A 27,835-nucleotide genomic window follows, 5' to 3' on the forward strand; every position below is an offset into this window, starting at 1 on the left:
CAGGCTTTTCTACCTGAGGCTCCAGCTGAGGAAATGAACTTTCAAGAACTCCCTGTTCTGAACCCTGGCACTGCTGGGCAATGAATCCAGACCCTTTAAGCCCAGTGGGGTCCATTTGTTCCTGAGCGGGGCTGTTAACCTTTGGACTCTCCCCTGCTACTGGGATTCATCTCATTTAATCCTCTGGTAGCCAAGCTCATGAATGGCAAATATTCTGTCTCACTGTTCCATTCTCCAGTTCCCTTGGTTGATATTCATTTTTTCCCAACTGCCTTCTGCATTTTGTAAGTCTGACCATCAGTTCCCATAAGATCCTAATCATTAAATCACTTAATTTTTGTCACCCTATAATTTCCCTTGCTAATTTTATCTACTTATTTTTAACATTTTATCATTTTTTATATAGCCAGATCTTTTTTTTTTTTTTTTGACATCTACATCTTTCAGTTTCAGGTGAGAGTGAAACTGTCATAAGAATTCCTGAGTAAAACAGTGTTAAACTGTACACACGTGTTAAACTGGTGCTTCTAACAGTGTTTTCTGAAGCTGGTTGAACAGAATTACCTGCAGACACTTAAAAATACTACTTTCTAAACCAAAAACCACTCTTGGAAGTTAGCATCAGTTTTTTTTTTTTTTTTTTTTTTTTTTTTTTTTTAAAGCTCCTCAGTGGCTCAGTATGGTTGAGAACTATTACCTTGTGGGAATACCAATGAACTGACCGAAGGTTTGGAAAGGACTGGAAGGACATCAGACAAAGACAAATGGGCTCCTTGAAGGGGAGCCCAGAGCAAGCCTAATACTGAGCTGGATAAAGTAGGTTACAAGTCTCAACACCCCTCCACCAATCCTGAGAAGGGGTGGAGGCTACAGATTGCCGTGAGGCTGACACAAATCACCTCAATGGCCCCCTGATAACCCCAATGAAAGTCTACATTAGCAGCAACTAAGTGCCCAGTAACATGATTAGAAGATGACTTAATTTTCTTGAAGAAACTCCATTCTGGAGATAAAAGTAGGATAGGCCAGTGAAGCCTGGCAATATGGGAGTGCATGTAACCAGTGGGAAAGCATTTGTGATTTACAAGAAAGAAGAGAACTCAGCCCTCCAATGAGATCAAACAATGATGTCCTGGGAGGGATTGAATTCAGGAAACCTGGAAAATTTTAAGACCAACAGTTTTATGCTATTAATAAGATCTAAAAGAACTTGGAATCCCTGAAACAAGAGCCAGAATGCAAGTGGTAAACAACAGAGATGAAAACTGAATATTGAAAGGTAGGCAAAAATCAAAGTGAGCTGTAGGAGATGAGGAACAAATGCAAATTATCTAAAAGACTGAAAAAAAGGAAAAATCTTCACAGAATGTTCAAAGAGCAGATCCAACAGTGCAAACATCAGAAAGAGAAACAAATTTGAAGCAATCACCCAGAATTCAGCCTCTAAGTAGTGTACAGATAACAATTAATTGACATTGAATATATGCCTATTTACTCAGTGCAGGTAATTTATTTATTTTTATCTTCGCAATGATTGCATAACATACAGATGGTTCTACCACTCATTTATATATGAGGAAACTACAATATAGAGTTTTATTTTTAAATTTTCCTGAGCTCATATAATCAGCAAGTGACATAACTGGTATTTGAACCTATATTGATTTGACTTTATCAGCTGTGTCCTGGAACTTTAAAATGTACAACTTTTTTGGAAAGTATCGCAATACTTTGTTGAAGTGATAACCATATATTAAATATTGTGTTATAAATGTTGATATCCAATAGCTAACACTGTAAGATGCATTCTGTATGTCAAACACTACTCTTTACTTCTGTAGAGTGCGTGGATTCACTTAATTCCCACAGTTATCCTAGGAAGTAGATATTTATATCATTCTCAGATTCAGAAGTCCGAAAGTATTAATTGCTTTGGCTAAGCTTATCTAGCTAACAAGTGATAGAGTTAGAGCATTTATCACTTATTTTTCTAAGGTAAAGGTAAATACTACTCTTCCATTTCATAGACTAAGACATTAAAGAATGATCCAGGAGGATAACTAACTTCCTCCAAACCCTCAGAGAGTGGGTGACAGAGATTTATATTAATAGCTCTTGACTTCAAAACCCCAAACTGAAAATGTTTTAAGAGCTTTTGAACCAACTGTTACATTTTGAGGAATTTTTCCTATTCTCATTGTTTAGAAATCTTTCAAAAATACATGCAAAGACTTTTAAAAAAGCATATGCATTTTAATAGCAAAAGAGAATTGGAAATGCAAAATGAGAAAACAAGGAAGACTGAAGGAAAACAAGGCTGGAAGAAAGGTTGTGGGAGGCATTGAAGGGTTCTGAGGAGAGGAAGGTTCTCATAACAGGTGTACTGGAAAAGAACAGTGAGAACAAGACTATACCAGTTACCCAGCAAGCACACTGCAGTGGCTTGGCTAGGGCAGAAGATAGAGGAATTTAACACAATATGGAAAATGGATCAATAAACAGGGATATGAGGTCTGAGGAGAATATTTCCAAGATTTATGAGCTGGGTAGCTGGAGGTATCTGTTGCAGGTTTCACTCACAATCTGAAAGTGGTCCTCCTTAGTATGATTTTGTTGGTTATTTTTGGGCCTAGGAAAGTTCAAAAGTTATTTCATAGGAATGAACGGTAACAGGCTTCTTAGAACCAAAATTTAACATACCCAATGGAATGTTGTACTTTGGCTATCAGGGGAATTGACACTGAGCCTAGAGAATGTAGGAGAAACAGGGATTCAGATTTTCACATTCTGCATAGAGAATGTGAAACATCTCCTGGAAATGTCAAATCTTCAAATCCTGTTGCTTACACACACACATTTGGAAGTCAGGGGAATGGGGAGTTACCTGATGCTCGGGCAATGATGAGGTTCCCTGGAGTAAGCCTGTGGTGGGGGTGGTGCGGAGAGAGGCCCCATGCCTAAGTGCTGAGGTTCTCAGAAATGCAGAATGAAGTTTCAGAAGGAGTGACAAGGACATAAGAGGAACAAGGAAGCAAGGACTGGGAACAAGGAAGCAAAGAGTCACAGAAGTGAAGAGATAGTTTAAAAATCATGACAAAACTATGGAGTAGAACGAAGAGGAGTAAGGAGTAGAAAGTACTCTTTCGTGTTGTAGACACTGAAGTTGCTGGTATCTTTAGGAAAGCTAGTGAACAAAATTCAGGTAAATTTAGCAGAGAAGTGTCACCCCAGCCACAGAGGTGTCTTACTGGAAACAACTGTGGAAAGTGCACACCTGGAAGGGTTTTAGAGAAGGAAGCATTGGGGGGTTGGCTTGGGTTGTTTAGTTTGGGGATCCACAGATTCTGAAGGCTCTAGGGAAGAGTCTGGCTGGGCAGTGGCTCTCAGACCGTGGCCCGCCAAGAAGGTGCTGCTGCAGCTGCTGGTGCTGGGCCGTGCTGAGAGCAGCACCGAGGGGGAGAGCTGGACAATGCAAGTGTGCAGCTGAGTTGGTGGTGGGGATTTTACAGGAATGACACCTGAGAAGAGGAAGCACACACCGCACAAAAATGAAGAATGATGTGAAATATGTCTAAATCAAGATGAGTAAGTTATAAAAAAAAATTGTGAGAGGAAGAGAAATGAGTGATACCCTCTCTGAAAAGGCAGGGGGAGCTGGGGAGAGGATTTTTGAAGATTTTTTTTTTTTTTTTTTTTTCTTGTGGCAAGATAAAGGGGAAGAAAAAAAGAAAAAAAAAGTAAAACAGAAAAAAATGTAATGATAGCAAACATCTATAAGCCACAAGCAATTTCCAGTTTCTAATGCTTTAACATATACTAACTCACTGAACCCTAAATTAGTCAGAAAAATACAACTAATGTATATATTGGCAGGTAAGAAAGTGACAGAAACCATGTATGATAGAATCTGTTTCTTTTCTACCCCCAAAGATGATCGATTCTATATGATTGTTGTAAATTTATAATCTATAAGCTGAGTAGGAGGGAACGGAGGTAAGCTATGTGATGAGTTGGGAAAACAGAACGTATTTAGTGAGGAGAATGGGGGTGCTTATTACAGGAATTCTGCGTGGTTGGCATCACCATGGAATGCCCTATGAACATGGGGGCTGGGATTTTTAGATACATTGTTCTTCTGGGTATTATTGTCTGCTCAGCAAGAATACACAGGCTGGAACAAGAGTTGTGAGTTTCATCAGGTTGTGTCTCTATCCAGCAGGTAAAACAGGGAAGAAGGAAGTGATGGATGAAGGAAACGCCTGGTCAGTGTTTCAACAATTTTATAAAAAATAACAGAGCTGTGAACTGGAGCTAGTCCCACAGGGTACCTTTCTGCTTGAAGTGGTAGGTAAGCTGGTCTTGGGTATATCCACAAGAGTCCTAAAGGGTGCCTGTGGAATATTCTAGGGGACAGCTCTGTGACCTCACACTTTTTGGAGAGAATATCAACCTTAAGGGAAGTGATCCACAAGAGCCACAAACATACTAGAATCATCCTGCTCATTACAGGGAGAAACAGGCTTCCGTGTCATTATGTCACTATTGGGGCTTTTTAATGAGGGAAAATATAGGATTGTTTGTTTTAATTGAAAAAAAAAAAATCCCTGAAGAACATTTTAATTTAAATTCAAAACTCAAAGGACATGAAGAAGGTCAACCGTCTTAAGGCCTCACCTTTACCTGTGTGGGTGCTGGTGTAGACAAATTCTGAGGCAGCAGCCCACACACAGAGTGGGCAGGGATGGTCCTGAATGTAAGCTGCCAGGACGTGCTCCTCAGCCACACCTCTGACTGCGGCAGGTTCATCCCAGGTCACCTCCATGCTGTATCCATTCAAGCTGCGGACTCTGGAGGGAGTTGGCACGCTTTGAGGAGCTGCAAAAGAATAAAAGAGAAAATAGAGAAAGTGGCAGTTCCGAGAGGACTATTGCCTCTATTCTTCACTTTTAATGGTCGCAGTAAATCAGACTCGACCATTAGCATAAATACAATTTATTAGAGTTGTAACTTTTCAGCATTGATTTAATATGACTGCACATCTTGAGCCGTTCAGTTTAAGCGATATTTCAAAACCATCAAAACTCCATTGACCTAACGAGCTTTCAAGTCTAGTCCAGGTTTTCCAAAAACATTTAATGTATCAGACATGTTTTAAACATCACTCATAAAGAAGGAGGTGGATGGTAGTCAGATAACAAGTTCAAACAATATAATGACAGACACCCTTGCAGCAAGATAATTAGGCTGTTACTATACGTAGTGCTTTGACACTTTTATATCTTTACTGTATTAGCCAAAAAATTTCACAAATGGGATTGTATTGTAATTGAATGTCTGAGTTCATTTTTCCAAATTCAACTGTTTTTCAAATTAATTTTAAGAAAGCACCGTTCTACTCCACAGGATGTACCGGGTACATTCTTGCAGATTGCGGAGTAGAGGTATTGGTGCCCTTGAGATTATACAAAATCATTTCCAGAGGATCATAGAACAGTAACACGCAACGAGGGAGCTTAGAGGAGCCACAGAACCTCGCCTACACTTGGCATGTCCTCATTGAAAAAGAACCCAGAACCGTTATTAGGTAGTTCTATGGTGGTTCTGATCAGCAACAGATTCATCACAGCTGCCTGTGCTGGCAACATGGAGAAAATGCCCAACAAATTCCATCGCAGAGGATGGGGGTCAGGGATGTGTTCTAACTTCCCCAGACCCCCGGGCCACGAGGCTGGAGGCTCACTCTTGGCGGTCTGACATCGGCATTCACCTCTTTAGCTTGACTGGTTAGGCCCATAAGGACAGCTTCCAGGGAGGCAAAGTGAACGTCTAGGCTGAGAGGAAGCACACAGGTGGAGAAGCCAGCAGTGGAAACACCACGGGCCCCTCTGGCAAACACCCAGCCCACACGGTCACGTGCTGGTACAGGGGCAACGGCAGCAAAGTTGATTTTATTCGTTCTGAACTGCAGTGCAGGGCAAAGTACAGTCCTGTCTAACAGATGGTCTTCTCATAAGGGACAGAGCAAAACTGACTGAAAAATAATTAAATAGTGCAATTATTCTCCAGCCCTTGGGAGCTTGTAGCTGCTCAGTGTTGTGGTCAGATTGTAAATATGGATTTATGGAGTAAGACTTTGTGGTCAGATCATCACTATCAATTCAGTTTTATTTGCATCCTTTCTTGGGGACACCAGTATGGGCACTATCCAGCTAGGTAAGCCAGCACCTTCTACACACCTATATATATTACTGAGCTAGACAGAAAACAAGCTCCTGAATGCATATTTGTTAATAAAGCTTAGGGGTGTGCAATGGGGGTAAAAGGCACGGTAGTCACAAATGAATATTTTCTATCAGCTTTCTCTAAGCTCTGAAGTTGAAATGGATTTGCAGAGATCTTTCAGCTCACTGACTTGCCTATAAGCAGATGATAATTTAAATTACCCAGGAAAAGTGTCAAGTTGTCCTCTTGTGGAAAATTTGTATGCAGAGAGCTTTGAAGACTCCTCTTCGCAGCCCATCTCCATTTCTAATTATCTTTTAGATTAAGAAGATTCCACAAAGGATGCCGTGGGTGAGTGACCCATTGTCAATAGAAGACAGTATCTTGATGAAAACCACAACTTTAGACCAATGGTGACTTGCTAGGGATAAACATTCTTTAATAGACATATGTAGCGATCATATGGAAGTGCATTTGCTTTACTGACAAATATTTGATCCAAATATTTGATCCAAAATGGTAGGAGCCAACTGATTCACAAACTTGTAATCAACACCTTTCCACCATAGTAGCATGGGAAAGGCTTCTGCACATACTCTGTTAAATGCAAAGTACTTATAAATCAGTCGTCTGAGATAAGATCTAATGCTTCTACTTGTTTCCCCTCCAATGCAATAAAATTAGACCAATCAGCAATTATTATCCTGGGAGAGTCATTCCAAGATCCTAAGAGTCAACACCGTAGCAAACATCTGCTACAATGTGATAAAAAGACACAGCTGCTTCAACCAGGTTTCAAATGCGCTTTCTGTCAGGAGATGGTTAGAGGGTGCCACCCCCCACAGAATTATCTTTTCTGGCCTCTGGGCACTCTGTAAAGACTCCTATTCTTAGTTCTGCAGACACAGGCCTACTAAATGCCTCAGACAACCTGAAATTATTTCCTTCCATATCTGAAGAAGAAAGAATCAGGCCAGATCAAATACTTGAAAAATCAAAAGCCCTGCTCTGCTAAGCCAAGCCCACTGACAGGTGCACTAAAGATGCAAGGCAAACTCTGGCAGAAGACCTCAAACACACAGACACAGGGCGCTCACCTTTCCCTTTCTTTACACGCATAAACACACATGTACAATTATGTGTGCACATTGACATGTTAAGAAGAACAGAATTTACTGGTTCCTGGTATGTGTCCTTGGATCCACTAGCTGCAGGTTGACCTTCCTTCATCACTATCACTAGATACAGGTGTTCTTATGGGAAGTAGTTGAAAGGTGAAAACATTAGTCATGTAGACCAGCGGAGGGCTGGTGGGAAACTGAGGTGATGAGTGGGAAACAGGGAGGATTCCATTTAGAGCCCCTCCCTCCGGTACCTGTAACATGCTGAAGCCCACTCTTGCAAGCACGCTCTTCTGTCCCCAGGTAAGCCAAGATGGAGTCATTTCCTCTGCAGTTAACTGTGCTGTCAGCTGATGGGCATCCATCCAGATTGACTCTGACAGCACTGCTGGACACAGATGCCAAGTGAACAGCAGCACCCTGAGCAAATTCCACATCTTTTCTGCAACCACTGAAACCTGCCAAATAACCCAGGGTTAGTATCATGTGAAAGGCTGGAGTCATGGATGACCCTTTGTTCTGTCCTGCTGCTATACGATGTTTTGATGAGGTGTGAGAGTACTTTAAATCCAACTTTTAAACGTTCAGGTCTTGTTTGAGAAATTGCTTATGCCCCCTTCCTGCTTCTCCTTAGGCAAGTTGCTACCAGGAAGTATTTATATTTTTATTTGGGACAAAAATAGATATGCTGATCATTATCTTTCAACTGATAGTGGTTATAGTCAACTGAGTAATTTTTTTAAGTTATTTATTTATGCATACAAGAGCTGCGGTGTAGGCCAGAGTGGAGGACAGTGAGAGGATTCACCAGAGACAGAGAGGGGAGCAGAATAGGCAGATCTACTGAAATCCACTTCTGTGGGGAGCAGGACAGGAGAGGTCTGCTGCGCCATGTGGATCAGCTCCCCAGGCTGGGGATTGAACTCATGCTGCAGTGGCTGGTGATAGCTTGATAGCACTGTCTTTAACACTTGTACCATCATTTGATTGATCTCATGAAATAAAATGAAAGCAGTTATGTGTTATGGTGTTGTTATGAAACTTAAGCTGCACTTGCGTCAGTGGGTAATGCTGAATTGGCCTGGTGAGTCAGTGGAAAAATCACAGTTGGAGGACCTGATGCTGGAGAGCAGGAAGGAGCAGACAGCTTCCAGATGAACTAATATGGCCAGGAATCATGCAATGTGCACCTATTTCAGGGAGCGTCATCATGCTGAAGATGCAAAATGGCTTGATGTTCCTGAGAGCATGACAAGGACCAAATTTGGACCATGGACCCAAAGGTGTCACAGAATGTGTGTTCTACACATCTGGCTTTAGCACGACCTGCAGGCAGCACAGCTCAGCAAAATTTAGCAGTGAAGGCAGGAGAGGTACATTTAGGGGAATGCAATGCTATCTTTTGTTGGAAACCCACAGAACACCCAGCCATCTGGGAGGAAGCAGGGCTTGAATTTCTGCTCTTTTGTGCAGAGATCTGCTCAGGAAGCTTGGGGCACTCTGTCCAGAAAACAGTTGTAAACAAAGGGACAAACGGACTTTTGGGGATTGCTGCAGCACACTAGACTGAGCAACTTTGAAAGGCCCCCAAATACCCACATAGCTCTTTTCAAGATTATAGAGCCTCGGCAGCAAATGGAAATAAAACATAATGCAATGCTTACCAGTAACATACGTTAATAGTAACAATGACCATACAGTTCTGCTCAGCATTTATATGATGTCTTACGATATCTCTGAACACATTAAGTTGCAGCCTATTTCCTTTTAAATGTCTTTGCTATCATTCACATTCCTTTAGGCCCGACTGATCAATACTGCTAGTGTATCTTGAACACTCAGTAGACAATAAGTCGGGTGAATTGAATTGAAAGCAATGAAGCTCAATATAAAAGCATCTGCCTGAACATTCAGAAACTAAGAATTCTAATTTCTTTACCAGCAGTAATTTTCTTTTGGCACATGGCCGAGTTCACTAACTTCTCTATACCCCAGCCTCCCCACCAATAATAGCGGGAAGGCAGTGTTGGCAAACATCTCAGTCTGGTATAAGAAATGCCTGATAATTTACAGGGTACAGGGCTTCATTTCTGCCAGATGAAGAATTCTGGAGATGAACAGGGGCGACTGGGGGCATCAGAATGCATATGTACTTCTTGCCACCAAATCCCACACTTATAAATGATTAAGATGGTAAGTTTACATCCATTTTCAATCCAGCTTTAAAAAAGTGAAAGTATGTAAAAATAAATATCTTTAAAATTACTTAACATGACAAAATTTTAAGCTAGGGAAAAGCCAAAGAGATGGTTATAAGGTTCATGCGTGATAGTCCTTCTAGAGAAGGCCTACTCTGACCCCAAGTCTCAACCCTTGAGGCCCAGTAGGGCTCTCATTGGGCTTTCCTGAGAACAGTCAGGGAGTTCCTTCCCGTACAGTGTGCATATTCCTCAAGCAACAGCCCACTGGAGTACTCTTGCTGGGAAACCCCCTCAATTCCTTCTAAAATTTGAGAGAAGAGGGGACAGGGTATGTTTGTGGACACTCCTTCTTTTCTTAGTGTTTCATGAGACTCAAAAAGCATTCCTTATTTATCCCTGCCCAGGTCTCCAAACAACTGGAAGATGTTCCAAAGTTCTGAGGTGACAAGAAAAGAAGTCGCCTTCTCGGGGATGCATTTTCACCCTGACAAGTGCTCAGGAAGGCTCGCTTTCCTCTCCGTCTCCCTCCCTGTCCACAGGGACCTTGGGCAGAGCTCCCCTGTGATACCACACAGCCACTCCCCACCCAGAGGTAGGTGGATGTTCCCAGGAGCAGTTCTCGGATAAATGCCCATCATCTGTACTGGTTCATCTTCAGTAAATTACGTTGCCCAGGGTTTCCAAAACAAAGAGGAAAACTCATTTGCATTTGATTTCAAGGAAGATTACATTCATGGGTAAGGAGAAAATGCACTAACATGATCACAAAATAGTGCCTCTGAAAAAAAGTTGCTAATTGAGAAGCACAGAAAAGGAAGAAGATTTTTAAGACTGTTGATAGTAGATTGAAAAACATACAATGAGGAAATGCGATTCCTTCTCAACCCTCGCAATTTACACATGCACACATCCCTCTGTGCTGGGTGCTCTCCTTGGTTGCTGTCTAACACATACAGTGACACAGAGCAGCAGAATCTTAGAAGACAGAGTCGTAAATCTACATTTTCAATAACCTTTCCAGGTGACTCTGATGTCTGCTGAACAACAATAAAAAGAATGAATTTTATGAAATACTTACTCTGTTGCAGCTACTACACTTCAATGTTTTAGCAATGGTTTGAGAACCACTGATATGGATATTACTGCAATGATAAAAACTTAGCATTACGTACAAAAAATATCTTTCAGTATCATTGCCTTAGTCACAGGGTAGATTAAATTATCCCCTTGGGTCTATGTTGATATTTTAAACTTCTATCCTTATCATCTCAAAATTCCAGAGTTAGCTCAGGACCTTCACAGGAATGGGTTTCAGTGTACTTTGAAAGTATAATATTTGCAATGCAGAACATTTTCCTAGATGTAAACAGGATCAAGTAATCTTGCTCAGATAACAGTTTTCAAGCTGTTTCCAACTCAGAAACCTGAAAACCAGGAGAAGCCCTTATATGAATGTAATATTTTTAGCTGCTGATACACCTTAAGTGCCTTGAAAATGTCATTACTGTCTTACACCCCAGATATTCATTAACTCCTTACTAGTACCCTTCTAAAAGTCTCCTTACAGCTTGCTATATATTTTCTATTCAAAGGCATTTAAATCTTTATGTACTTACCAAATAGGCAAAGGCTGCTTCACGGAAATGTTAACCATTCACAGCGCAAGCTTTTGAAATACACAGAGAATGTTCTCTATATGAGAGCAGCTGGAAGTTTCTGTGCTCTCATGTTACAGAACAGAATTGCTGATCAAAGCCCATAAAAGGGAGCACTGGCTGCAGAAAGGAAGGAGAGTGGACTTTGATAGACAGGATTGCTATTGGCTCAAGCCCTGTAACTTTGGGGTTCACTGTCCCCTCTGCTCTTCAGTTATCTCATCCGGAAAACAGGGACATGAATAATGAATCCTAACTCATCGGTTTGTTACAAGAACCAACTGTTTTCATGTTGAACTCTGAGAAGGACGCCCTTAGTTACTGGGCCCTTTTTTCTTTTTTTTTTAAGATTTCTTTATTTATACATATAAGAACTGGGGTACAGGTGAGAGATGCAGTGAACGAGAGGATTCCCCAGAGTGGGGAGAAGAGCAAGCACGTCATCTGAAATACACTGCTGAGGGAAGCAGTCAGGAGAGATCTGCTATGACCTCCCTGGGTACAGATTGAAACAGTGCTGCAGTGGCTTCAAATAGCTTCACAGTGCTGTGCTTTAAACTGCTGTGCCACCAGGGAGGGCCCTATTTGGGCCTTTTTAAATTAATAATTTCTCTGATTACGTTTGCACTTATATAAGTTAAATGTTTGGTTTAGTTACTTTCCCCTTCCTTGATGGCTATTAATAATCAATAATAAATAGATTTTTTCACAAGTGTGTTTGAAACTCAACTAAGCCCATCCTTTCATGTAGTTGGCCAAATGAAAACTATTGAGATACAGGAAGACACTTTGTATTTACATCAGAAAAAAAACATGAATTCAATGCCATTGTTCCTAGCTGTACACACCTATTTTATTTTTTAATCCATAAATCCATACAGATATTGAGCAGTGTTCAAAAGAACTGAACCACCTGTGCTTTTAAGGGAAACATGAGAAAGCTTGTATTTTACCACCTATTACATATAACTTTATTTGCTGAAGACATTTTGGAATAAACATATTGATTGTAAAGAGATATGACAGCACTCTTTAGAGGAACACACAAAAACACTGGCAGGACTGTTCTGTGAATCTTTTTAGAATTTAAAATTCTCCCATCAAAGGGTAAGTGGTGTTGCTTTCAGCCTGATTCTACTGTTAAATCTTGAAACACTGAACCACCCAAGCCCTGAGCCACCAGGGCGGCATCAACCTGGGGATTCTTCCCCAGGTTCTTACCTTTTTCCAAACTCAGGAGTCTACAGGCATCCAGCAGCGGGCCTCCACCCAGGTAGACCAGGAAGCTCATGGTCAGTGGTTGTGTCTGGGGCTGGGGCTGGGATGCGCCCTCCATCAGGTTATTCATGCCTGCAGACATGACAGAGCCTCCCTTCTGGATGATGACTGTGTTCCACTCTCCATCACAACAGCATGGCCCCAGCCATACAGCCCCTCTGGTGAAGGAAAGACTGGTGCTCAGCCAGAAGCTCAGCCTTCCACTCTTTGGCTCTATCTGTATTTCATATTAGAAAATAAAAACAGGTATATAAGTGGAGATTCAGGGAACCTTGTGAAAAACACACACAAAAAAATATTTTCTTTATTCCAAGCAGAATTAGAATTAATCTGTTATGAAGTACATTGCAAGCTTATCATTGACATGAAGACTGTTGTTTCGAGTTACATTCATATCCAATAATGATTACACAGTGTCACACAATATTACATGGGTGAACCTGTTGTTTGGGGTGTAACACGATGAAAAGATTTAATTCCAGCATGTCTGACTGAATGACTGCTGAGAACAGAGCAATTTGAACTACAACTCTGTTTTTATTTGGGTTTTTAGAAAATGAGAAAATACTACTTCATATATCAATTTAATTTGGGGGGTAAATATGACAAGACAATAAGAAAATGAAATGTCAAGCCTGGTTAAGCTTATCTTAACTGGTGGGTGAACTCAATTTCAAATTTGGGAGATTTATTTTGATTCAATATTTCAGTTGTATTATTCTAAATGACTAACTAACGTAATTTCTTCTATGTTTATTCTTTTTGATTAAGGTACCATTTTCTCATGCAAGCATATTTTACCCAAATTCTGATGTAAAGGAAATGCCTCCATATATTTTCCTTCAAAATGTCACATAATTATTTTACCCTCTATGCTTTTATTTTGTTATAAGTCAAGTCCACGGATATAGGATACTTGAAAATTTGAGATGAATTGCATCAAATGGAACAAGTTAAGTGACACCAGATAAAAAAGGCTGGCTTTTTCTAGATAAATGTCATCTTTAGGAAGTGTATCAGGTGAAAAGTCACTCACTTCTGTGTGCATTTATTCTTTAGATACGGAGTTCCCTACAGTGGCCCACAACCTTGCTGCCTATGATAAACTCTTCCCAAGGATCACAGTGCTTTCCAGCTCACTAGTTCAGTGAAAGGTGTCAAGTCAGAGAAGGCAGAAAGCACATATTGACGTAGGGGTGAGTCAGGAAGAGTCCAGCCAGGTATGTGCACACAAAATTTGGAGGGATTTGAATGATACGGAAAATATTTCAACTTCTTTTTGTCTGACACAAAGCCAATAATCTTTCTGTGATTATCTTCTGCTATTCACCCTTACCACCTAACAAATACATACAGGAAATAAAAGCTGAACTGGATTGGAGAAACCTATTAGGGAAACAGTACAATTCTGGGAGGGCCATCAAAATAAGAACAACTCCAATGACAGTGAAAATCCAATCTACGAGGTATTTTTAAAAGTAACTCAGCAGGACATGACATGGCAAACATTGAAAGTGTTAGATGGGTGAAAATGAAATTGAGGACACCCACCCTCTCTTCCTGTCTCCCCACTGTCTCCCCACTATCACACTGTGGTGATATTTTAAGACTGGGTATATGCACTTTGCAGGGAAATGAAAACAAAAGTGAATTTAGAAAGAACCCCGCCATTTAACATTAACAGCTGCTTTATTTATACGTGATTTTAATTAACATACAGCAAGAACATCAGGTCCGTCTTTGTTGTAGACAAAAAGAAGCCATCCATTTAATCGGTCAGTTCTGAAATTGAAAGAAATCTCAAAGTTCATTCCTTCATGAAACAAGTTTGGAAGAAGTTCCAATAACCCTGGAAATGAAAATATTGTGCAAATTATCATGTGCAAAACAGCATTTTCAGCAGTGCTGTATGTTTCTAGGACATACTATAGAGTAAATCAATCACAAAATAAGATGCAAAGCAATGTTAGGAAGAAACCCCTTTGTAACTGTATCAAAGTGGTAGAATGAATTTAATGTGATTTTTAAAGAGGAAGTAATTTACTAAATAAGAGTAATTTCTAAATAAGAGCATATGATAAAGACTAATATTGTCTTATTTAAGAACTAATAATAGAGTTGCATTGACTATGATAAGTTCTGAATAATGACAAAGATGAGAAAAGAAAAAAAAAAACACTGGACAAACCTATATTATTAGTTAGCTTTTTGTTCTGAAGGTAATTTAAGCAAGTTAATAACTAACCAACTTCTGTAAATGTAGGAAAAGCCTGTCTAGCAATGCACCATATTCCCTTCTCCCTCCCAGACTGCCGTACAGAGCTGTGGGTGGAGGGACAAGGGACCAGTGCCCCCTCCTCATCTGTGCTGCAGCCTTTGTTGAACTGCAGCCATGGTGGCTCATGGTTCCCGGCACTAAGGAAGACCTTCATGACCTATCCCATGCCACAGCTGCACTATTACTCTTAGGAATATAGTTCACTCTCATGATGGGGTAAGTTATTTGCAGGTTATTCTAGGAAACAAAACTCCTATGAAATATCTTCTGAGTAAAAGTGTATACTGATTTCTAACAATGGATTTACAAATGTCCATGGGTGACACTAAGCTATGTGAGTTGAAAACTGCCTTGGAACACTGGCAAGTTCCATTATGCACAAAGAGATTTATGAGTCTTATCGCTTATATTACATATGCACAGACTCTGAGAATGTATTTAAGTGCATCATGGCATAACTATGTATTTCTTTGATAATAGGTTCATAGGAGGTCAAAATAATAAGATGGGGAGATAAAATTACACCACAGCCAGAACACACATGCTAAACTATCATCGATGTCTAGTCTATTTAGATCCTTACCTGTTCCCAGGACCTGGGCTCCCTCGTGTAATGAAGAGGGACATCCCTCCCAGTTGTTAGACACATTGATTTGCTCTTCAGAATTCTGCCAAATCAGAGGTTCACATACTCCAGTGGGATTGTAATTCTTCACAAAGGACACATCCTGGAGACAGCCCACAAAAGCCTTTTGGGGTATTTCTGCAGTAGTTGATAGATATCAAGAAAAATGTGTTTTGAAAAACTTCTTTTCCAGCAATTAATTTTATGTGCTATTAAAATCGGAGACACAGGCAATAGCTCTTGTCACCTATTTACTGCCAACCTGGCAACAGTTCATGTAAACATCATACCATTGGCCATGGTTAAGTGCTTCATCCTTGTTCAGATCTAGCAGATCTGCAGAAACAATTATGCAAAATTCTGGGTTTTATAGGATGAGCAAAAATATTGTCTGTTGAACCAACAACAAAATTTTACTGCCACTTGTTGAAATGAAGAATGCTTTTACAAAGTAAAGTGTGAAGGAAGTTTATAATTTATAGTTTAGTTGCCCTGACATTATGAATCAATTATTTTGATTTTATTTTTAGGAATTAATGTCACATTAAGCTTAAATTTGGCACGACAAATCAGGTTGATAGGGGTTTGTGGGCCCAGCATATCGGTTGATAATGAGTAAATGAGAGCATTGGAGCGAGATCAAAAAAGGGGGGAGGGAGAGAAGCATGTGAACTGCATTTCATATGGCAACGCACTTACTCATCAGTACAAAGCTTTGTTCTCAGATTCTGAGTTTATGATGATTCTAGGGAAGTCATTTACTCAGCAGTCATTTTTTACATGGTCAAAGTACTTGCTACTACTAGTCATACGTTCTTCATAGCATCAGGGTCTTCTTTCATCCAGCTGCCTGATACCCTGGGTAGCTTAGTCATGAAGGGTGCTGCTGAATGGGCCAAAACCTGAAACACGTTTTGCTCCTATCCCCTTCTCCTCCCCCACAGAATGTCTCTGGTTTATTGCTGTTAGTTGATTTTCATTTTTACTTTATTACAATTGCTTCAAATAATTTTTTTTCCTGATCCCTTACACTTCCTGTTATGAGTGAAACCATCTAGTATTTTTCCTTTTTCTTTCTGGCTTATAGGAACAGAACTGGGGTGGGAAGAGCACACGGGACTATGGTGATGGCACATGCGTGAAGTGATGGTGGGAGACTCACAGGGATTACAACCAAGATGAAAAATGTACAAAGTGAAGAAAGATGTAAATAAATATAACAGGGTCTCCCTATGGCCTAGGTGTTAAGTCTCAAGCTATCATCGCTATGGCCAGAGCTTGACGCCACCCAGGGAGCTGACTCACACAATGTTCAGCAGACCTCTCCTGACCTGCCCACTGCTCCCCTCAGTAGTATGTTTCAGTCAATCTGCCTGTTTTGCCCCCACTCTGTCTCTGTTGAGTCCTCTCACAATAAACTCCTCCCTGCTGACCATGTCTGCATCTTTGGCCTATAATCCAGTTCTTCTGTGAGAAAAAAAAAAAAAATATATATATATATATATATATTATATCTAGTGAAAATATTCTTCAAGAATAAAGATGAAATAAACACGTAAGAAAACCTGTAACAAAGGTGTTCTCTCTCTCTTCCACTCTCTTCCCCCCTCCTTTGACTTTCTACCTTTTCGAGCAGATTCACTACCAGAATATATATATAATATATATAATCAAACCCTTCTCCAAAGTTCACTGGAAACTTTATTATATATATATATATATATATTCTTCCTTTGGTTTATGTACTTGTTGATTTTTTTTCCAAAATAAAGGATTTCTTCCCTCAGATGTGTGGTCACCACAGTTCTGCGATCACCAAATCACCCATAATCTGCTACCACAGTCTGCTGTGCTTGTCACCTTTTTTTTTCTCCCTCCTCCCCATCCTCAAGTTTATTCATTTTGATCTTCTTCACAATTTCCTGAGAGTGCCACTCATAAATACTAGACAGCTCTCTGGGGCTTTGCGCATGTGTAATATTCACATGGCTACATTTTATTTTTCTTCTTAAAGACTAATTTATTTATGCATACAGAACTGGGGTACAGGCCAGAGGTGCTGGGGGTGAGAGGATTCACCAGAGACATAATGGGAAGCAGAACAGGTGGGTTGACTGAAATACTCTGCGTAGGGGAGCAGCAGAGGGTAAAGAGAGGTCTGCTGTACCATATGGGTCATGTCCCTGGCCAGGATTGAACTCCTACTGCAGTGTCTGCGGATAGCTTCATAGTGCTGAGATGTAACCACTTGTGCCACCAGGGAGGGCCCAACACAAGGCTGCATTTTAACCTCCTGGGATACACTTGGAAGACATCCTAGCACTTTGAGGCAGTTTTGGGAGCCAACTCTAGAAGCAGGGGTCACGTGCTGGAAGGGTTTCTTTTGCTCATACTCAGTTTTTATTGATTATATTTTAGAATGAGATTTTGTTCAACTGTCCTAAAAATTCAGGGATGTGTGTGTATATCTCAATTTTAGCACCAATGGCATGAGATTTGGAATGCCTGTTCATCTATTTGTTTAGCAAAGGCCACGTGCTCTCTATCTCTATCTAGTAGGGGCTGGTTTAGTGACTCTGTTGCAGTCCAGTACTCAGATATACTTTACCCTATTTAGAGAAAATTGAGCTCATCATTTTCTATTTCTGCATTGTTTTATATTCAGCTTCAAATCTTAGAAGCACTGACACCTTATCCTAAAATAGAGAATTTTGGCTGAAATTAGGATAATTCATTTCAGCCAAAGCTTAATGAACTCTTTTTATAGATCAAGAATGGGCCCTAAGAAATAAAATGCAAGAAATGCATGGTTCCTTGAGCAAAGAAGAGAATGTTGACATAGGAAATGCAGCATGAGATTAAAAAAAATATATATTACAGTTCATACTTTAAAAAATATAAATTATTTCTATCTTAAAATTTGGTGGCAACACATCTATTCTATACATCCACAAACTCACCAGGCTCCTTCCTGAGAACAGCATACCCCTGGTGCTCAGACACCCCTGAGCTCTCTCCAGGTACTAGGCTCCCATTCAGGGCAAGCAAGGAACCTACAGAGAAAGAGGGGAGACTTTTCACTCCAGCAGGATACATTATTTCTACCAACTTGAGAAATTAGCAAGCCTTACACTGGACTTTTAGGATAGCACCCTCTCTTGGTTCTCTTACTTCTATATCTATTCCCAGTCACTTCATTATTTCTTCCTCATCACTCCAATATTGTGATATCAGATAACCCAGATTTTCTTCCTTCTATCATCTTTTCATATTTTCACCACCCCAGAACAGAGGACAGAGGACAAACTACCAGGGCCCAGAACTCTCATCTTGGAGAGAGTTTCTCCCATCCAAGTACTAACCAGGCCTGACCCTGCTTTGCTTCCGAGATCAGGTGTGGTCAGGATTGTACATAGACATTGGGGAGGGGAGTTTCTAAAGGGAGCCCTTTCTAAAGGGGTTTGGATACCTGAAAGTACCATCAATGATGTAGGCATTCTGAGAGGATGGGGAGTATTTTGTTTCAGAATCCATATCACTATCATCAGTCTTGTTGTATCTGGTCTCTTGGCTATAAATATTGTCCATAGTTGACAATTACCAATTTGTATTTCAGTCTATGACTTTTCCCTGAGCTCAGACTAGTGTGAGTTTGCTTGTAGGACTCACAGAGATTAGCACTTAACATGTTCCAACTGAACTCTGAACCCTTCTTTCCAAATCTGCTTCTCACGCTCACTTGTCCCCCTTTTTCATGGAAGCTACTTTCTTCCAGTTGCCAAGGTCCCAGAGCTTGTACTCATGTTCTGTGTCCAGGGCTAGCAAACTCTTTCTGTAGAGGGCCAGCTGGTATGTATTTTAGGCTTCACAGACTATGCAGTCTCAAGCAGCTATGACAAGACAGAATGAGTGGGTACTGTGTGTTCAAATAAAAGTTTATAAAAACAGGCAAGAGTAGGTTTCAACCTGCCTAACACTGTTCTACCTCAATCACACTTTTAACTCAACCTTCACCATATATCCTGATTTTTCAATACACCCACAACTCCTTCCCTGGCTTAAACAACCTTTGTGTCCTGCCAAAATTATTGTACATTTATTATAGAGGTTTATAAGTTGTTCTCCCTGTTTCTACCTTTGTTGCCTTAAAATATAGTCTCACAAGAGCAGTCAGTATTTCTTAAAGAAAGAAATTATATCATGCCTCTCTCAAAACTCTGCCAACCGATACTCTTTTCCCAAATGAAAGCCCCCATAGTCCTATATAATAGACCCTAGTAGTCTCTTGGATGCTGCTGCCTGCATTGAACTGCCCACCCCTCTTTCCCACATTGCCTTCCTCGTTGGCCCTGAACATGGTACCTGCAGTATCCTCGCCTTCAGGGCTCTGGCACCTGCTCTCCCTTGGCTTGAAACCTTCCCCTGATGTTTGCAGGGTTCATCCTGGCACTCCCTTTTGGTGTCTGCTCAAATGTTACCTGTCAGAGAGGACTTCCTAAACTGCCTTTCATAAAATCAAGTGGCCTTTTCCCAATAAACACACACACACATACACAGACACACACACCTTTTTCTCATTATGTTTTGTTCTCAGATGTCATTCATACCAGATACTTGTACAGTATTTATTGTCTTCTCCTCCTTCCCCACTTACAATGTAAACTTTGCTCTTTGTACCTAGCATTCCAAGAGCAATATTCAGCATATAATAGTGCTCGTTAAATATCCACATTTTCTGAGAGCATTAACAAGTGTGCAGTAGCAGACAAGTACTATAACTGTACTAAAATTAATTGAGAGTGGTAGATAGGGCAGGGTAGAAAAAAATACTGAACTTAAAAGTGCAAACACAGATTTCACACCTCAAGAATTCTGTCTACACACTATGAAAGTGGGGAGGAATTATTTTCCTTTTCTGTGCCTCAATTTCCTCATCTTTAATATCTTTTATTTGTCTTTTAAAGGTTAAAAGAAACTTAAGAGCACTTGCAAATTATAGAGAACTGAAAAAGATAGAAACGTGCTACTGGTGACTTTGTTCTTACTTAGCTCTATACCTGAAACCCTGCACAAATGAGAAAATGCTTGCTAGATATCATCATTTTACAAGCTCCCCAAATGCAAATATAACAGCAGTTTAGATGAAATTGAATGGAGATAAAAAAATACATATAAACCACAGAAAAGCAATGTAACATTTGCTCATCAACAGAGCTGTTTCTAGAAAGTTCTTACCTGTATACTGACCATCAAGAGTGATTTGGCCAAAAGCTTGATGCCTACTAGCAATTATTTCATGCCATTTGCCATCATCACATTGTTGACCATCATCATTGGTTGTGGTAACTTCTACTGAAGATCCCTTAAAGAATGAAGCAATGGCTGAATGTATGTGTTTAAAAACACAAACACTTAACCCAACTTACAAATTTCAACATGATTCTATTGTAAGCATGCACACATTTCAGATGGAACTCAACATTAAAGTTAATGTCAAATATCAGTCTGGCTTTCCTGTCATGTATTTTTGTGAACACCATAGTGCTCAAACCTAAAAAGAACCACTCTGTGAAATAAGACAATTGAAAAGGATACTTGCATCTTAAGTACCTATATTTATCAGAAAGGTAATGAGTTTTTATTCTATAATTTCTGACTTATAGAAGAAACTAATAACATAATCAAAAATGGCAGGCAAATTAATTTCTGTTATCTAATATATTTCTTACAAGGAATAAGTTTTACATTAAAATTTAGCCAGTTACTAATACATTGAACATAATGGGTTAAACGTTCAATGTTGTTCAATGTTTTGTAGTCATTTATAGATTTCCCGAAGACAATGTTGGTCCTGACAGTCAATTGTTATTTCTATATACATGAAGAAATGGTAGGCTTGTAACCACAGGGCAAAATTACCTCTACCTGTTTTAAAGGAAAAAAAAAAACAATCATTCATAATTGGAAAAGTTGTATTTCAGGGCACAGACCCAGACGAATGCTCTCTTTCCTCAACATGGTATATTATTGCTTCAACCAAAAATAATTCTGGGAGATGAAACTGAGAAACCTGACTCATGGTTTGATGGACGGCATTCAGAAGCAAGGAGCGTTCAGTCTGTTACAGTTCTGGATCCAAATTCAATTTACACCCACCATAATTTAGCAACTGACTCTCCCAACTTGCATTTTCTGTATTTGTTCTTCAGTTCCCTAGACACGGCCGGAAGTCCCAGCCTCAGGAAGACTGATTTGAGAAAGTTGCTTCCACTCTCCTGCCAGGTGATCTCAAATTAAAGTAGCTCTTTCTTCCAGATTTAGTGGCACTGCTTGGGGTTTCTGCACCACAAAGCAGTGGGCCCACATACAGCAACAGAAACATCATGAAAAATGAGCTTCCAAATGGTTAAGACTGGAAAGTGTCAGACATCAAGAAGACAGACCAGCAAGAAGGAGCGAAGGTAAGGACACAGAAAAGTAGAAGAGAAAACTTCCAACTTAATATTTTACAACCAAGTGAACACCAGTACATGAGATTAATAGTATAATAACTCTCTTATTCTTATTCTCAAATAAGAATAAGTAAAAGGTATTTCGACTTTGTAACTATCATCGCTGACTACAATTACTATTAAGTCAGACAGAGAAACTTTATCATGCATCTGTTGCATATAAAGAAACAAATCATCAAATGGACTAAATAAAAATAAATTAAACACTTAAAATTTAAGATCAAATTACTGGGTACCAGAAGAGAAGTTGTGGATGGTAGTGAATAAATAAGGTAGAGAAAGAGTTACATTTTTAGTGGTGAACTTAATGCACTACGTACAGATGTTAATTTAAAAAAATGTATTCACAAAATCTATGTTAGAATGCAATATTACCTCAAGAAAAAATGTATTTTAAAAAGAAAACTGTATTTTAAAATGTTTTCCTGCATACAAACAAGAAAAGAAAAATATCAGATTACTCCCAATTTTCTAAATGAAAATAAATTCCTTTCTTAATAAAGGAATAATAATCCTTAACCATAATCAACTTAATAATCAATTTAAAGACCAAAATTATGTTGGGTAAAACATTTTTTACAATTAGTTGGAAGTTTCATCAAATTCTAATTAAATTTTACATATAGTTTTTAAAGAGAAAACTGGTAAATACCTGAAGTAATGTAGTTAAACACTTATGTCAAAAGACGTACAATATTAATCATACCATCTTGAGTAAAACATTTCTGTTTATAGTTCCCTAAAGTAGCAGTACCATAACATGCCCATTGTACACATTTAATTGACTCTTGTCAACCCTCATACAGAGCATGACAGCAACTATGACATACAGAATTCTCTGCTACAAAAAAACAGCTTTAATTTCCCAAGAGTGTAAGTGGGTTCTTCTCATGTGGACACTATCCCAACTTTTGCAGATGACTCCATCAGCTAGGAAGAGAGCCATTTGGTAGAGCTACTTGCTAGTCCTTTTATTTTTGTAGTTTGATTTTCCTTGTATCTTCATCTATATACTCTTTCATTTTCTTCAACCGTATTTCAACATTTTAATATTTTACAAACACACATTTCATTATCGTAGTTTAATAATTAAAACCAGAACTGGTGTCGTGCCCAATTAATGTGCCCTGGTAGCATGCCCATTAGTTTTTCCATTAGTGAATTCAACAATACTAATGGGATTACTAGCATGGGATGCTAATTGGGCGTGACATAAGAAACTGGCTTACTTCTTAGCATACCCTTGCTAATGATGAAATTAATGAGCATTTTATTAAATGCTGTCTCATCAAAGTGTACTTAGTTAGCGTTAAAATTGTTACAAACGATGCTGCATTCTAAAGATCAGGTGTCTGAGTAAGTGGTCCTTCATATTATGTTTGGCAACAATCTGAAACATTAATAGTTCTCTACATCAAAAACTACACTCATCAGAGACAAATTCAAGTAAAACATAGTATGTCATACTAGCCCTAGACTTAAGAAACTCAAAAACTATTCTGTGATGTTTATATTAAGATTATTTTCTTTCACTGGCATTAAGAAATTGATTCTGTGACTGACCCTGGTATCATATAAAGCAGTTTATTCTTTTCACTTGGAGAATATTAGGCATGTTTAATAGATGCTATTCAGGATTGTCTGTAAGTTTTTCCTTTCAGAGTTTCATTTTATATCAAATTAAAATCTCACATAAATTTCCTGTTTTGTCACTGGATATAAAACATTTAATGATAAACACAAGTCACTTTGGGTAAAAAAAATCATATGTTCAAGTATATTCTAATTAAAATTAACCAAAAAAAACAGTAAAAAAGTACAACAATTAAAACTAGAATAACTTTCTTTTCTGTGCCTCTTAATTTCACGTCCAGTCCAAATTATACAAACACATTTCCAATACTCAATATTATAAAGAATCTTTCCCCCTTTCTTTAAATATTTATTCATAGACTATGTAAGATTACATTCTCAGGAACATATGACTTAAATTTATTAATATATATTTTTAAAGTTCACAATAACTCTGTTACCTTAAAATCATGTGCAACACAATAGCTTTAAATCTGCACAAAATACTCTTGTCACAACTCAAAGTTAAAGTATTTTAAATGGACTAAGAAATATTTTTATAATAATCATTGATAAATGCCAAAACATCTAAAAAGCAGAGAAAAAAATCCCAACTGACTTGTTCACCATCATTAAAGAGCTGGACATTTTATTCTAGAAAATGAACAATTTTCTTCTATTACAGTATGAGCACTATTTTATCAATAGGGTTTGGGATGTGAGCCAGTCTATCTGGCATTTATTTATGTATTTATTGAGCATGTATTACCTTCCAAGGACTGTGTTAACTTGAGGATATATTTGTGGACAAAACAAACTGGCTTTCCCCTCAATGGAGCAATACAGTCTGATAAGAAGGTCAGTGAATACAGTAGGTGACTGTTAGGTAATCTCATCACATTTAAAGACTAAAGGAGGGTGACCTGGCTGAAGGGGGTGCTTACTCTTTTGAATGTCCATGAGAGGCATATATACAAATTTCAGAACTGCTTTCAATCCAGGGTGGCTCTAACTTTTACAAGAACTAATATTCATATTCCTACCCAAAAGTAAAGTAAACAATAGAATATTCCTCATACGTGTGAGCACACACTTACTAAATATGAAAAAAGCTGTAAGGGACACCCTATGGCTGGTATTCTATTACACACGTGGCCCTGGGGTATGGAAGGTCATCTAGATTCATGGCCATAGACCAGGGGATGAACACGGACAATGGCATGACTGAAACCAGAGCCCAGAGCTACAATCCTCCTTGAAATCAGCTCCACACTCTTTCTATCTATGGCTTAGCTGTGAACCAGGATTCGCTTGTTTTCCTGCCTGAAGAGTTAAATTAGATAACATATGACCCCTTTGTTAAAATAACAGGGCCAGCCCTCCCTGGTGGCGCAGTGGGTTAAAGCACTGCACTGAGAAACTAAAGCCACTTCCGCATGAGTTCGATCCCCGCCTGCCCCAGAGGTGACCCAATGGCGCGGCAGACCTCTCCTGACCCGCCCGCTGCTTCCCTCAGCAGTGTACTTCGTGGATCTGCCTGTTCTGCTCCCCGCTCTGTCTCTGGTGAATCCTCTCACCCTCCGCATCTCTGGCCTGTACCCCAGTTCTGTATGAATAAATAAATAAATCTTTAAAAAAAAATAACAGGGTCAACTTACTTATCCCAAGTAATTCTATTTTTCTAAATAAGCCCAGGAACCCCAAAGCAGTGCTTATCCACAAGGCATCCCCTCTTCAGCAGGCCTTGACTCATGTTCTGTCCTGTCAAGAGCCCCCTGTTTAGTGTCCTTCAGCCAGCCCTGCAGTCCTCTGACAGCTGCCCCGTTGGCCAAATTATCTCCTACCAGACTTGTATTCCTGTGCCCCCAGTCCATGCCCAAGTCAATGAAATTCAGCTTTTAGGTTCTCCCCCGTATGGTATAAGCCCATGCCCCTGGTCATTCAGCAATGAATGACCAATGAACCTGTGGGTGCCTGCCTTGTGTTGAGCCAAGCTTGCACTTAAGTACAAATACCAGTGACAGAAATGTTGGCACTTACGTGCATCGGCAGACAAGCCCTTGTTTTTTCAACCTGACCAACTGTACAGGTGAGGTTGCATGAAGCTACCATGGCGCACTGCTCTGAGCCTGTGGCCTCCTGTGCTATCCAGCAAAGATGGACTCTCTACTCCCACTGTGGGGTGAGGTCTAGTCCAGTGGATGCCATCAGAACTAATTTGTTCATTTCTCATTTCTGTGTCCCCAGTGTAAACGTATAGCACAGAATGGGACACACACATTTTTAACAAAGTTCCTCTGAAGAAAATAAACTTGTACCAATTCTCCCACTAAATCCTGTACTGTCTTTGCCACTTCATCTAAAAACAGGGATGAAAACAGTACCGATTTCAAGTGGCTGCTTCAAGAATGAACGTGAGTTAATAGAAACTACCATTTATACTTTAAAGGCTCTATGCATACATGTTTATAGGATTTTAGTTTTTCTCTATCTGACTTCTTACATATCCCAAGTTATTAACAAATCTTGGGGACCAAGCCAGATTTTTCTCACTGACTTTTTTTTTCTTTTTTCTTTTTTTATTCTACTGTTCTTTTCTTGATTTCATGTATACAGACTTTGTAACCACTCTGACTGGTGGAGAGGTAGGGACGACTGAGGTTCAGCAACTTAAGTTACTAATTCAAAAATAACTACTTGTCTATGGTATGTGAAAGGCAACAGATAGGTAAAACCTGACTGTTACAGGGCTCTGCTTACGTCAAAATTAACAGGGAGTCCTGGTCTGATGTTTCTGAAAGGTCATATCCATACAGGCACTGCTTCTGAAGTACTCTGAGAAGTTTGCCGCCATTGTGCACATAGTCCAGAAGCCTCCAGGTTTGGCGAGAACCACAGGCGCATCTGGCCAGAGGAGTCTCTCAGCTTCATGCTGGCCACTGGGAGCTTTCCCTTGGGATCACCAGTCTCCTGGCCTTTGGCAAGAGATTTGTTACCTTCCCCCTTTTCTGCTGCCAACTGAATTCTATGCTTATATTAATGTGATGTGGATTCCCCCCAACAAATTCATAGCCTGGTTCTATGCATCGAGCTTGAATTTAAAGAGAAAACTTCCTACTCAGTGGAAGTTAGACCTAGAATTCCCAAACCCAATAAAAAAATAATTTTGGCTCATTTTTATACAATTTAGAATTTACTCTCCTTTTACATTATTAATTTAGATAGTGTGAAACATTTTAGTCTATTAATAATTAATCACTTCTTTCACAACACTTAAGAGCAAACATTTTTGCCTTTTTATCATGAAAGTAGACACTTTCCTCATCGTCTCCTCCTCTGTGTTGATACCTTTACAAATTTTTGCCTTATTCATCTTTCTTTTTCCAATTTTAGAATGTTTAGCATCAGTAAATAGGAGTTTGGTGCCTTAGCTTTATGACTCTGTATTGTGCAGATTCTTATTTAATATCATGAAACAAGTTTCAAGTCACTCAGAAATTAAATATGTAGATTGAACTTAATATTGCTAGGTCTGTTATTCACCATTGATTCTATTTCCCCCCTATTGTCTAAAAGACTTGCTAAAGTATGTCCTTAATCCCAGCGCACTGATGATATTTTATCTAAGTTTCTTCATAATGACAAACATTTTTAAATTTTAAATTGGTCACTTAAGAGCTATATGACTCAAGGAGAATCAATCTAACAATGTCTTTGATTTTTCACCTGTTAAATGTGAATAATAATACACGAACTTCTGTAGGCCTTAAATGAGCGTGAGAATGTGTATGTGTGTGTGTTTGGGGTTTGTGTGTGCACATATTTACATACAGAAAGAGCACTGAGAATAAGGCTAGCACAAACAGTCCTATAGTAGCATTAGTTTTGTTTAATCTTGACCAAAACTGATCAGACCTTTCAATAAACATAAAATCAATTATTTTAAATGAGATATCCTCTCCTATTTTATATTTCATTGTTCTGCATCATTCTTTTTCTCATATATTTTTGCCCTCCTTTGAGGTTTTTCTTAATAATATTAGTAATAAGGGCCTCTCTGGTGACCTAGTGGTTAAGTCTCATCACACGGATGGCCTGGGTTTGATCCCTGGCCAGGGAGTTGACCCACAGGGCACAGCAGACCTCTCCTGTCTTACCTGCTGCTCACTTAGCAGTGTATTTCAGTGGATCTGTTTGTTCTGCTCTCCGCTCTGTCTCTGGTGAATCCTCTCACTCCCCATAACTCTTGACTCTACCCCAGTTCTATGCTAAAATATTGTCATTTCACATTTCAGTACATATTGAGACTTAACTGAGGCTCAACAGTGTCTCTCCTCTAATTAATCTACTTAAATTTTTCAAATAAAACAT

General features: G+C 39.3%; 1 protein-coding gene across 1 annotated transcript in view; it reads right to left on the reverse strand.

Annotated features, from left to right (window-relative positions):
• The window catches only part of USH2A (Usher syndrome 2A (autosomal recessive, mild)), a 589,735-nt gene that overhangs the window by 337,881 nt on the left and 224,019 nt on the right, over positions 1–27,835 (reverse strand). The window contains 8 exon segments of the mRNA XM_004685238.1: positions 4,681–4,875; positions 5,704–6,003; positions 7,598–7,801; positions 12,421–12,694; positions 14,196–14,326; positions 15,339–15,518; positions 18,341–18,433; positions 20,616–20,742. Of these exon segments, the coding sequence (XP_004685295.1) occupies positions 4,681–4,875; positions 5,704–6,003; positions 7,598–7,801; positions 12,421–12,694; positions 14,196–14,326; positions 15,339–15,518; positions 18,341–18,433; positions 20,616–20,742 (1,504 nt within the window).

This window comes from Condylura cristata, unplaced genomic scaffold (assembly GCF_000260355.1).
Source record: "Condylura cristata isolate star-nosed mole 26May11 unplaced genomic scaffold, ConCri1.0 scaffold00018, whole genome shotgun sequence".
Lineage (NCBI taxonomy): Eukaryota > Metazoa > Chordata > Mammalia > Eulipotyphla > Talpidae > Condylura > Condylura cristata.